Raw genomic sequence first — 14,207 nt, forward strand, 5'->3', positions numbered from 1 at the left:
TTATGAACTTTTTTCTTTCTTTTGCAGTGCCATTTCTTTCCAGTAACATTTTCGGGACATCTTTTCCAGTGATATATTTTTTTCCTACTTTTTTTCTGACATTTTATCGAAACAATTTTTTCCTCCGTCATTTACACCTGTGACGTTCATTTCTACGACATTTTTGCCGTGACATTCACCCTTGTGCAATTTTTTCTGGTGTCATGTTTTCTGAGTGTCAATTTAAACTGCCTCACGGTCCTCCAGAATGCAGCTGTCACAATCTTAGCCACTGCCAGCTCCTGTGTACTTCCTTCCCCAGGGCCCAGGTTAAGGCAAGGAGCGTGTCATTACCGCAGGTGTAGTGATGGTCCAGATTTCCGCGAGTGAGTCGCCAGGGTTGTTTTGATGCCGCCGCCGCCGCCGCCGCCGCCGCCGCCACACTTTCTCTGCCTGCAGGTCCCCGAGCAAAGCAAGCACCCACGCCTCCATGTGTTGACTCAAGAACGTGTCAACACCACTCCAAGGCTCTCACACCTCTCACTCCTTTCCTTGCCTGCCGCCATCCTCACCCTCTCACTGCCTCTCACTTCTTGACCCTGCTACTTGCATTTCTGCTCTTTCTTTCTTCATCTCACTCCCTCTGTTACTTTTTTATCCTTTATTTCCAACCTTTACTCTTAATTTTTCCTTCACTCATTTCTTCACATACTTTTTTTTTCATTTTTGTCACCAGTGCACTCTCACACTCACTACTCTACACGCTGTTCGTCTCTCATCATGCCCCTGATACTCGCTAAATTCGTATACTCTTACTTCCTTCTCTACTTCTTTAAGGCCACGCAACATCACTTTCTCCTTTTTTTTTTTACCCTCTTTTCTTTTTCTCTTCCTCTGCTTCCTCCTTCATCACGATTTGGACTCCTGTTATTCCTTTTCTAATAATCGTCACTCACTCGTCCCATTTTCTTCTCATCCTCACTTCGCTAATTCCTTTCATTCCCATACAGTTCTTCATTTTCATATTTCACTCCTTTCCCTTACTCCTATTTTTCTTTATTTTAACCTTATTCGTCTCTCTCTCTCTCTCTCTCTCTCTCTCTCTCTCTCTCTCTCTCTCTCTCTCTCTCTCTCTCTCTCTCTCTCTCATCCCCCACACACCCATCCACCCAGTCACCACCCCCACAACACACACACGAGCAAATATTTTTGTTCCATTACGGCCATGGCTAATTCTTGATAATAATAACAATAAGCACACTTAATATTTACAGAAGAGCCTTCACATCCAACACAGAAAGGAGCGTGTTTGTCTTAACTCAGAGGAGGAAAATAGAAAGAAAGTGTTCTTTTCAAGTAGCTACCTGCCGTTTAAGCTTTTTAGTTTACGTGGGAGTCCTTGAGAGAGAGAGAGAGAGAGAGAGAGAGAGAGAGAGAGAGAGAGAGAGAGAGAGAGAGAGAGAGAGAGAGAGAGAGAAACTATGTGGTTACCAAGAATATGGTGTACAAAGCAAAAGACGCGTGGAATGTATCATTAGTGCAGCAACCATGCAACAGGAAACGAGACCGGGGAAGAGTTACTGAGAAGCTATACTATATATATATATATATATATATATATATATATATATATATATATATATATATATATATATATATATATATATATATATATATATATATATATATATATATATATATATATATATATATATATATATATATATACTCGTATATATATATATATATATATATATATATATATATATATATATATATATATATATATATATATATATATATATATATATATATATATATATATATATATATATATATATATATATATATATATATATATATATATATATATATATATATATATATATATATATATATATATATATATTTTTTTTTTTTTTTTTTTTTTTTTTAAGTACAGTAAAGGCGTGAATTTGCTCATGTGAATCTGACAACCTGTTTTGATAATTGGTGATGCGGAATCCGACGCTCTCCTAAGCCACACAATCTCACCACAAGCACAAGCCACAGATATTTAGCTCAAAACACGTAATTCACTGCCTTGTGTTCTGGTGGTGAGTAGTCGAGCCCACCATTATGAAATCCACACTGTTGCACCGTTCATGAATCTCACACATTTGTTAGGAAAATCACAGTGCTAAATTTTAGAAATTCGGCTCATATCACTCGTGGTCTGTGTGTTCGAAGCTCAGGCCAGCGACATGTAACACGAGAGGAAGTGTTCCCTGGTCTCTCAAGCAACACACGCCTACTGATAAACAACCATAGGCAAACACCAGACAAGACCATGCAAAATTTAATAAAAAATCGAAGAATGGGTTCCGTCACGAAGGTTTATTCCACGCCCGCTACTGGCCTGGACTGGGTTGCACTGGAACTACACGACCTTCGATGTCTTACTAGCATATAATTCTATTTAGCAACTTTTCCAGACTAGCCCGCTATATGGTTTCCGGTATTTACAAGGATCCCTGAATATTTCAGTGTGCTTGCCTACTGTTTCTCCCACTTGCAATGACTCCCTCTCATCCCTCCCCACCGCATCGTGCATGGATTCGAGTGTTCCATGGGGCGCGACAATGTCCACAACCTCAGGAACAATAACGAAACGAGAGCCTCCTCCCACGCTACATGTACAGCGATGCATTCACCACGCGCTGCTGAAGTTGCCAGAGTCGTGGAGGCCACGGCAACACACAACAAGGCGATGGTTTCATTACAGACACTTCCGCCAGCCGTTTGCAGGCACTTGAGCGTTAATGCAGCAAAAAGTTGAACAATAACTAGATTTACGGCACAGCCAACCCGTGATGTTATTTACTTGTCATTGCCTTATCATATCTCCGTGGTAATGAAAGGAGGAGAAATTGGTGCACGCCTTCAAGCAGCACATCAAGCAACCAACCGTCGGCGTCACTGGCTGCCTCGCCCCTTAGGATGCACAGCAATGAGCACCACCCACGATATAGTGATCGGGGAAATGAAATACAATTACAGAAGTCACGGTAAACAAAGACCACAGCATTGGAGAGATAGGAGCATAATCAACAAGCACGGTTCAAAAGAGTCCAGTAGAGGCTCATAATTATAGTGTTCGTCGACTACATAATTATAGGCAAGGGTCCGGAGAGTGAGTCTAATGGGGCAGAGTTAGGGAAGTGAAAGCAAGACACAGATGGATGAAGCTTATGGACAATTACTTGGAGGACACAGGATTAAGACGCAGGGAGGCACACCCGCTCGGGAATTAATATCCGACGATGTCTTTTAAACTATATTCCAGCAAGGTAAGTTAAAATAAAATAACGTAAGGTAAGGTAAGGTAGGTATGGTATGGTACGAAAAAGTATGATAAGAAAGGACCAGATAGGGTAAGGAAGGACAAGGTTAGAAGGGAAAGGCAAAGGAAAAGTAAGGTAACGTAAAGTAAGGTGAGGGAAAATAATATAAGGTGAGGGGTCATCGTTCTTTTTTGTCTCCACGTGTTTCCTCCTTGTTCTTTCTAATCAGTAACACTCTTTCATTTTCAAACTATCATCCCTATAGAAAAAAAAAAAACATATCACTGCTCCTTAAGAAACAGTAACAAACATGGAAGGATATCAGTTCTGTACGAAGACAAAAACTGATATCAATGTACTGCATGGCTTTTTATTTTCTTAACACACTTTTTTACTTACATCTGAGATGGTGGCTATTTTATTCATAATATGTATTTTTCATCACTATTTAGATACCAGCTACTGTCGTTAATTCACGATAAGATGTAAAAGTTCACAGATACCATATACAGAAATATATTAGCAACGCAAACAGAACACAATTTATCAATCTGCCTTGTTTGGCTAAAGCAGATGAAGCTTAAACAATACAAAGACATAATGAGGAGGTAGGGAAAAGAAAGGGCGAGATGAAATCACAAATGAGAAAGATAAGAAAGAGGAGAAAAACTTATTCTACTTGTTCTACTTATTCATCAATTTTTGACCACTGCTTTGACCCTTTTATGGGACTGGCATTTCAGTGGGCATTTTTTTTATTAGATTTTTGTTGCCCTTGGCCAGTGTCCTTCCTACATTAAAAAAAAAAAAAAAAACACTGTACAGGCAGTGAAAGTGGTAGATCAAGGAAGAACAAGTAATGACAAAAGGCAGTCAACAGTGAGAGAGAGAGAGAGAGAGAGAGAGAGAGAGAGAGAGAGAGAGAGAGAGAGAGAGAGAGAGAGAGAGAGAGAGAGAGAGAGAGAATTTTAATGCAAGCGTTCTGGTGAGCCCTACAGAAAGTCTGAGAGAAGTAAAAAAAAATAAAGACTACACCCAAGCATGGCAGCAAAAGACGAACAAAGGGATAACAATACATATTTCTGAAGATTTTACAGTAAAATCTCAATACACGATTTGAAAGGGAATACTTTATGCAACATGTAAAGCTGATCAAATTAATAGACACAGACAGAATTACTGCTCAAAAATCAGTCTGGCATGTCGCCAGTACCACGATTAGGCTTCCTTTTTACCCTGCAAGGCTTAGTCACTGAAGCAATACTTGACACACGGAAGAAGGGATCTGCTATATCTGAATATTTCCTTTGGAGTTTAAAAAATATATGTTTCATTTAGTTTGGTATTTTATAGCCAGTGATCTTACTTGATTTATATATATATATATATATATATATATATATATATATATATATATATATATATATATATATATATATATATATATATATATATATATATATATATATATATATATATATATATATATATATATATATATATATATATATATATATATATATATATATATATATATATATATATATATATATATATATATATTTTTTTTTTTTTTTTTTTTTTTTTTTTTTGTTCTTGTAAGTGACGATCAACAAATGTTTTGCGCTTCCATATTTTATTTATGATTTGCTTCATGTTTTTTTGTGGTCGTAAATCTATCTAGTATCTATCTATCTATTCATCTCCAGCCATGTACGAGTATCTACGAACACCTAGAAAACAACCTTCTACAGACTGTGAGAGTGAAGGCAACCCGTGTAATCCTTGGGCTAGTTCTCTTGTGACTCGCTGCTTGACAACTTGCTTTAAACTTACCAAAATACCTACTGCTAGGGTACAAGGAAACACTGTTAAACACAATCACACTTAAAAGCTAAAAAATCATAGTAGACACCTACCGAAACGATAATTACTCCCAGTGAGGTCTAAAGCACAGTTCAGGGGGTGCTGTGAACTTATCATTAAACCCAGCTGTGACCTTCCCGAGCGTTTCCCTTTGTGTCTCACAACACAAGGGGGCAGTCACAGCCTGCCCTCTAAAGACAACTCTCTTCCTCCATACAAAACTTCAAGCACCTAATAACACACACACACCCTTCACTCAAAAATTTTAAAATCATCATGGCGACTCCTACAACATGCGGAGTTCCCATCTGGGAGGGGACCATAAATGTTCCCAAGTCGGACTGCCTTTCTATCGACGACCCTAAGTGTCTTGACACCCCCTCAACTTTTTCTTCATTAACTTCTGCAACATTCGCGGTCTAAGATCTAATTTTCAATCTGTAGAACACCACCTCTCCTCTTCTAAACCTCATCTTCTTTTCCTCACTGAAACTCAGGTGTCTCAGGCAACTGACAGCAGCCCCTTTTCTGTTCCCTCTTACTTTCTCTATCCTCATTTTCGATCCAAAGCTGGATGCTGCGTTTATGTGCGCAATGACTTAACCTGCTGTCATGCCCACGCTCTTGAATCTTCTGAGTTTTCCGCCATCTGGCTACGACTACAGAGTCACTCTCAAACCAAACTTATCTGTGCTGTATATCTCTCACCTAACTCCTCTGACTATAAGAAATTCTTTGACCATTTAACTTCCAGAGATCTACATTCTTGGAGACTTCAATGTTCACCACCAGCTTTGGCTTTCCTCTCCCTTCACTGACCATCCTGGTGAACTAGCTTACAACTTTGCTATCTTCCATGACCTAGAGCAATTGTGCAACACCCTATTCGTATTCCTGACCGTCATGGAGATACGCCCAACATTCTTGACCTTTTCCTGACCTCTAATCCTTCTGCTTATGCTGTCACCCTTTCTTCTCCGTTGGGCTCCTCCAATCACAATCTCATATCTTTATCTTGTCCTATCACTCCAATCCCTCCTCAGGATCCCCCTAAGCGAAGGTGCCTCTGGCGTTTTGCCTCTGCTAGTTGGGGGGACCTGAGGAGGTATTTTGCTGATTTTCCTTGGAATGACTACTGCTTCCGTGTCAGAGACCTGTCTTTGTGTGCTGAGCGCATAACAGAGGTGATAGTGTCTGGCATGGAGGCGTACATTCCTCACTCTTTTTCTCGTCCTAAACCTTCTAAACCTTGGATTAACACAGCTTGTTCTCGTGCTATATATGATAGAGAGGTGGCCCACAAAAGGTACTTAAGCCTTCCATCACCAGAATCTCATGCACTTTATATTTCTGCCCGGAACCATGTCAAGTCTGTTCTCCAACTAGCCAAAAACTCCTTCATTAACAGAAAATGTCAAAACCTTTCAAGATCTAACTCCCCTCGTGACTTCTGGCATCTAGCCAAAAATATCTCCAGTAACTTCGCTTTTTCTTCTTTCCCTCATCTATTTCAACCAGATGGCACCATTGGCACCCATGCAGAAGAGTTGACATCAAACACGCCTGGAAAATTCTCTTCTTTACTAGGAAAGGAAGATCATTATTCCTTCTTAAAAATTAAATTAATTTCATAACGTGTGGCATCTTAACTTCAGCGTGAGCCCTAACCGAAGATTTTACCGAGCCGTCTGCAGTGAAAGGAGACCCCAGGTACACATACTGAGCGCACCGCTCCACCACCAACCCGTTAACGTGTATTGTCTCCCTGTCCTGAAGTGTTCCGTTTATAACAAAAAATTTGGTCTTCGACTTATTTACCTTCACGCCGTAATCATCGCAAAATCGCTTCATTAGAGATAACTTGGAGATCATTCTTTCGCGTGCTGTAGCAAGCAAAACGGTATCATCCATGAGTATTGAAACATACAGCCACTTTAAAAACCCCATCGTTCTCACAGTTCTCTTTTATTAATTTAATCAAATCAATAACGTAAAGAACGAACAGTAGGCACGATGTTGGGGAGCCTTGTCGCACTCCCAGGGTGGCCGTGAACACCGCGGTGCCGATAACGCTCTCGGTCACACTGTACATGGCAGCGATAACAGCAAACATCACCGCGCGTATATGGCAGCGGTAACAGCCAACATCACCGCGCGTACATGGCAGCGGTAACAGCCAACATCACCGCGCGTACATGGCAGCGATAACAGCCAATCACCGCGCCACACCCCAAACGTTTGAGGATTCGTATTAACATGTGTCTCGGTACCAGATCGTATGCTTGGCTGAAGTCAATGAATGTCACGAATAACTTTTTCTTTTTCTTTCTAGCTAAGTCGGTCAATATACGCAATGTTACAATATGTTCGAGACAGTCACGCCGTTTCTGTGCCCCCGCTTGTTCACGGAACGGAGTGAACCACTTCTCTAATCTCGAACATACAACCATATCAAATAATTTAGCAATGCTATTTATTACACTATTGCTTCTATAGTTCTTTGTGTCTTTCCGGTCGCCCTTCTTGAATATAGTGAAAAACTTAGCCCTAGTCCAGGACGTAGGGTACTGAGCGGTGGCATATATCGTATTGAACAGAGTTGTGATAATCGTTAACCATTGAACTGGTAACAACTTGCACACTCCAGGTGGGGATACCGTCCAGGCCACACGCTTTGTCTGCCTTGATGTGATCCACCTGGGCACTGATCTCACCAGGAGAGATCAGATCGTCTAAAACTGGAATCGACAGTCACATCTCGGTATTCATCAACATTGTTGCTTGTGGCAGTGCCTAGAGAATCTTCGTAAAAATGCTTAAATTCTTCATCAGTAGGCTTAACACTATTATTATCATCACCTGTAAACAGCCCTTCCACACTCGTCTGTTGTCCCTGTCCTGCAGCAGCCTGTCCCAGCGGGAGGGGATATGGGTGGTGGCGGTGGCAGTGCCGTCACCTCCCTGCCTCTCACACACACACTAAACTGCTACTTCTCTCTCTTTCGTACAAGGCATCAGGAATGTTTTGGGCAAATATACTGACATCATTAAAATTTTCACAATTAGAAACATCAAAGTCATTCATAGTGGTAAAAATGCATTGGTATCCAAACTAGAAAATTTGATTGGTCTGTGAACCATCGGGTGACGCTCCTCGTGACTCACTAGGGCTGCGTGGCCGCCCAGCTGTCGCGCACGACTGTATATGGTGTCAAGGCTGATATTTGGAATTTTAAGCGTGGTCCGATGGCAAGTATTCCGTCTTGCGCACAGAAAAGGAACTTATGTTGCTAACAGCTTCATGAGACACTACACACAGATCAAGTTACGACACCCAGGTTCGGCCTTTCCGATACGTTAAGTCACTCGCGTAATATTTTGTTGATGTCTTTAAATTATTTACAACTACGAGCTTATTGTCAATAAACAGTGTTGTTAAAACGTAAGCGTTATCGTTTGGAGTATTTACACAGTCTGGCAGAGTCGAATATTCATAAGTGTGGGCGTGTGGGATTTCACTACAGCCAGGTAGCTCACCCAAGTAATTACCAGATCTACAGTTTAGGTCACCCATAATAACGTACTGATAGTCAGCGTCATTAATTTTCTCTTGTATGGATGCAAACGATTGGTGCGTGAAGTAATCGGAGTCTTGCGGCGGGATAAAACAAAAAACAAACATAATGATAAGAAAACATCTGAGTTTCATCCACACTTGGTCATTTGAGCTGTAATCGATGTTACTCACGTAACGCGCCAAGTAGTTTTTTCACCAAGACAGCCACGCCCCCTCGGTGAGATGACAGAATGTTTCTATGCCTAAAGGTTATGAATCTTGGCAAGCTAATATTCATTTGTGTCTTTGTTTCACTCAAATTAATAACATTGTATTGCAAGAGTAATGACTGCACTGTTGTTTTTTTTTTATTTATTTAGTTTTCACACCAATTATGTTAATACATCTCTCGAGTAGTTGTTGTGGTCTTCCTAAAAAAAAAACATGAGGTTGAATTTGTCGATCACTTCCCCATCCTTAATGAGCTGGGGTTCTTTGTAGTTGATGTACATGTTGCAGCCGACGTTATCAGGTTTCTCTTTCTCAGTCTTTTCTGCATTCTTCAAACGCTTCCATTCCTCTCTCACAGCGGGATGAGTATCCTTCTTGATAAAGATTTGGCTCTCTCAAACACGGCATCCCGATCCTCCCGCGACGCCACCGTGACCAGGATGGGTCGGCGGCTTTGCCCCGCTTTCCCGAGTCGTCGAAATGAACGTGCGCCCACAGACGAACCAATCGCTGTTAAAACCTTCTGGATCTTAACGACTTCTTGTAGCGCCATCCAAGCTCTCCTGCTCCTCAGGGATTCCGTGCAGTACCAGGTTACACTCTCTTGCCATCCGGTCTATGTCTTCGAGGAAGCGTTGCTGTTTCGCGATCACTTCTTGTTGTCTGGATACCTCCTCTTGAAGACGCTGCACCTGCTTATTGATGGGGCTATCAGGAGATGTCAGAAACTTCCTTATTTCAGCTCTTTCTATGATCCGGCCTTCTGCTTTTAGGAGTGTTAAAAGTAGAAGTCCGGAAGTAATACTAAAGTTATACTTGGCGCTGGTCAGACATCATCTAGACTACGCTGTGCAGTTCTGGTCCCCACAATACAGGAAAGATATAGGTCTATTAGAATCAGTACAGAGGAGAATGACTAAAAGGATACAGGGGATGAGGAGTATTCCTTACGAGGCGAGGTTGAAGCTGTTAAATTTACATCCTTTAGGGAGACGTAGGTTAAGAGGGGACCTGATAGAAGTATTTAAGTGGTATAAGGGTTATAACAAGGGGGAATGTAAGTAAAATTCTTAGGATCAGCAACCAGGATATAACAAGAAATAATGGGTTCAAGCTTGAAAAATTTGGGTTTAGGAAGGAGATAGGAAGAAATTGGTTCTCAAATAGAGTGGTAGATGAGTGGAACGGACTCAGTAATCATGTTGTTAGGGAGCTTTAAGAAAAGATTAGACGGGTTTGTGGATGGGGATAATGGATGGAAATAGGTAGGTATATTTCATACAGGGACTGCCACGTGTAAGCCTGGTCGCTTCTTGCAGCTTCCCTTATTTCTTATGTTCTTATCAGGGCCGATGACTTGGACATCACTTCATGACTGGCATCTCCCACCGGTTCAAGTGCTGACAGTATGCTTTGTATCAAATCCTCCTTGCGTATTGCATTCAGTTGATTCTGGGACAACTTTCGCAGATCGGCTAACGGTCTGATGGCCATAATCCCCCAGCGGATACGGCAGGGAAATGTAACCAAATTTTGGGTGGTACAGTCAAGGTAGCGTCCCCATTGCCTGGCAACACAGTGACGTCAGACTTCTAGTGCGTATGCGCAGACCTGGTCCGTCAGTTCGAAGTGGGGTGTTAGACTAAGCTTCCAATTTTCAGAGGCTATTTTCGACTAAGTCCAACACCCTTGATGCACCCGAACTGGATCAAAGTGTTCTTACGGTCTTCATGCGCCAAGACTCCCTTAATGGCGGGCTTGATGTCAGTTGTTTGGCAGTAAATTGTGAGTGGGGTTTCTTGACATCTCCAGTGGCTGGAGCAGACTTGCCACACACACACACACACAAAAGGTCTGTCATAACAACAGCAAACAGGGCCACAACTTAGCCCTTCTTCAGGACACAACCGGTGCCGCTTCTTCATTCTCCTCCTACTCCTCCCACGAGGCCTGTCTCTGCCTCTCACACAGGACTTGCGGCCTCCACAGCGACATCTGCATGATGACTTCCTCACATTGGATGTCTTGTTGATACGAGTATCACCTTTTCTCCAACAGCTTCTTCTGTTTCAACTTCTGTAACTCTTATCTTCTCTCCTCTTTCTCCTTCATCTTCTCTTGCCTCTACTTTCACTACTACTTAGCATATTCTTACCTCTCCTTCTTTCTCTGCTGCACGACCAATTCCTTCTTCTCTGCCTTTTCTTCATAACAACACAAACACAAGAGTCATCAGACAAGAACAACCCTACGTCCTCAATACACTCAACACGCCTACCAGATGCCATATCATGGTTGTCATAGATAGATAGATAGATAGATAGATAAATAGATAGTTCATTGACCAAATAATAGCATTACAACTTAAAGATAATAGTAATACAAAGATGATAACAATGTAATTTGATTTTCCATCAAATTCCTGACAAATAGCAATAGATACCAAACTGTAGTCCACAACACAAAACATTAAATTGTTGAATATTCCTAAATAACTTACTGGCTATTTCAATAATTATCTATTTACTCAACATATACAGTTATGCATAGAACCTCCTAGACTATATAATATCCCATACTAATTTCTATGAAACCTTATGAGATTCATGAAACAGTTCATACATTCATACATAACTCTTAAGGATTTCATGTACTATAGGCGTCTTCTTCAGTTCTCATAAGGGCTTAGATTTTTAGCTCCTAGGAGGTTCGCCCACTTGACCACTGAAGAACAGACCAGCAGAGTTGCCTGGCGTGCTGCCCAAATAAAGTGTCATACAGTTCACTGGCAATGTGTCCCTCATAGAGCCTGCAGCAGCCTTAACCACTCATTCCTTGCAGTTTATGCTATTTAGAAGTGAATAGCTGGTCTTCAGGCCTTGTGATATTGTTAGTTGAATAAAAGTAATCATATAGGACCGATTCTTTGCCTTTTTTTTCAGATCGAAGGAAAGAAACAGGTAGACACATTGGTTATTCTTGTTTAATGGCAGTTACTTTTAAAGAAAAAGGCATATAGTAATATGCCGTAGCCTGGTTAAGACATTCCAGATCAAAATGATGCTTGATGTTTGACAAATATGACTATAAAATTTGCTCCATGTTACTGTACACATGGCAGTTATGAAATGAAATGTCAAAGCATCTCTTTGCTGGTATTTTCACACTATTTTCACGTTTTGGGTGTGTTCCATCTCTTAGGTATCCCTCTTTATTATCCTGGTCTGTATAGACAGACTACAACTATTATAATATAACGAAATATGTTCTATTATTCGCGATTATGGAGCAAGGGGAAACTAACCCAGCCACTGGGGAAACAAACCAGTGCAACTCAGTGCCAGTCCCAAGCCCGGATAAATGGGAAGGGTTGCGTCAGGAAGGGCATCCGGCATAAAAATTTGCCAATACATTGATGCGGATCATAAATGAGAGCACCATACCGGATCGGTCGCCTCCCGGGTTACCAACGACCGCCTACGGCGCTGCGCCCCAATAGGGTGCCGGTGTACAGTATGTGACTGTTGGGAGGAGAAGGAGAAGAGGAGGAGGACGGATTCGGAGGAAGCAAGAAAGAAGGAAGGACAGAAAAGTAGAGATAAGAGTTGGATCTTTAAATGTTGGCACCAGGACTGGTAAAAATAAAGGGAAAGAATTAGTTGAGATGATGGAGAAAAGAAAGATAGATGTTCTCTGTGTACAGGAAACTAAATGGCGGGAAAGCCAAGCGAGGCTGATTGGAAGAGGTTGCAAGTTGTTCTATTATGGTGTGGATGGAAGGAGGAATGGCACTGGAGTGATAGTAAAGGAAAAGTATATCAACAGTGTACTGGAAGTAGAGAGTATCTGATAGAGTAATGAGTTTGAAGATGGAAATTGAAGGGATACAAATAAATGTGATCAGTGCATACGCCCCACAGGTGGGGTGTGAGTTGAACGAAAAGGAGTTCTGGAGTGAGGTGGAGGAAGTGATACAGAACATCCCCAGAGAGGAGAGGATTGTTATTGGAGCAGGCTTTAATGGACATATCGGAGAAGGAAATAATGGTGACGAGGATGTGATGGGCAGATATGGTGTGGGAGAGAAATACGGAGGGACAGATGGTTGTTGACTGTGCGAAACGAATGGAGATGGCATTAGTGAACACCTATTTTAAGAAGAGGGAGGAGCACAGAGTTACATATATGAGTGAAGAAAGGAGTACACAGGTAGACTTTATACTGTGTGGGAGATGCAACTTGAAAGAGTTTAGCGATTGTAAGGTTGTGCCCGGGGAGAGTGTGGCAAGACAGCATAGAGTGTTAGTTGGGAACCTGAGCCTGAAAACGAAGACAAGGAGGAAAGTGAGGACTGAACCAAAGATCAAATGGTGGAAACTAAAGGAGGAGTACAATATAGCATTTAAGCAGAAGGTGAGCCAAGCTTTGGTAGAAAGGGAAGAGGTCAGTTGGGAGTAGATCTCAAAAACGGTGAGAGAGAAAGCCATACATGTATTTGGGATGACATCAGGACGAAGAAAAGAAGACAAGGAAACCTGGTGGTGGAATGAGGAAGTGCAGGATAGCATAAAGAGGAAGAGGCTGGCAAAACGAAACTGGGACAGACATAGGGACGAAGGAAGTCTTCAGGAATACAAGGAAGCATAGCGAAGAAGCATAGCGAAGAAGGAAGTGGCAAAGGCGAAGGAAAAGACATATGAAGAGTTATATGAGAAGTTAGATACTAAGGAAGTGGAGAAAGACCTCTGCCGACTGGCCAGACAGAGAGACAGAGATGGGAGGGATGTGCAGCATGTTAGAATGATAAAGGATGCAGACGGAAATATACTGACAAGGGAAGAGAATATATTAAGAAGATGAAAGGAGTATTTTGAGGATCTGATGAACATCGAAAATGAAAGGGAAAGAAGGTTAGAGGAGGTGGAAGAGTTAAATCAGGAAGTGCCAAGGATCAGTAGAGAAGAGGTGAGGAAGGCTTTGAGGAGGATGAAGGGAGGTAAGGCAGTAGGCCCAGATAAGATACCAGTGTAAGCATGGAGAAGTTTAGGAGAGATGACAGTGGGTTGGCTTACCAGACTGTTCAACGGGATCTTGGAAGGCGAGAGGATGCCAGATGAGTGGAGAAAAAATTGTGTTAGTGCCAATTTTCAAGAACAAGGGAGATGTACAAAGCTGCAGCAACTATAGAGGAATTAAGCTGTTGAGTCATGCAATGAAGATATGGGAAAGAGTCGTGGAAAAGAGATTGCGAA

At 41.5% G+C, this 14,207-nt stretch overlaps 1 protein-coding gene across 1 annotated transcript; it reads left to right on the forward strand.

Moving 5' to 3' along the window:
- Positions 1–12,619: 12,619 nt before the first annotated feature.
- On the forward strand, positions 12,620–13,067 carry LOC135093208 (uncharacterized). The gene is made up of 2 exons (XM_063992183.1): positions 12,620–12,790; positions 12,876–13,067. The coding sequence occupies exons 1-2, from the start codon at positions 12,620–12,622 to the stop codon at positions 13,065–13,067; spliced, it is 363 nt and encodes a 120-aa protein (XP_063848253.1).
- The last annotated feature ends 1,140 nt before the right edge of the window (positions 13,068–14,207 follow it).

The sequence above is a fragment of the Scylla paramamosain genome, chromosome 42 (genome assembly GCF_035594125.1).
Source record: "Scylla paramamosain isolate STU-SP2022 chromosome 42, ASM3559412v1, whole genome shotgun sequence".
Taxonomy (NCBI): Eukaryota; Metazoa; Arthropoda; class Malacostraca; order Decapoda; family Portunidae; genus Scylla; species Scylla paramamosain.

Excerpts from the sequence above, each read along its gene's own strand:
- LOC135093208 (XM_063992183.1), top strand. The coding sequence starts at position 12,620 with ATGATGGAGAAAAGAAAGATAGATGTTCTCTGTGTACAGGAAACTAAA. Across the intron at positions 12,791-12,875 it reads ATATCAACAGTGTACTGGAA|GTGGGGTGTGAGTTGAACGA; the intron begins GTAGAGAGTATC and ends TACGCCCCACAG.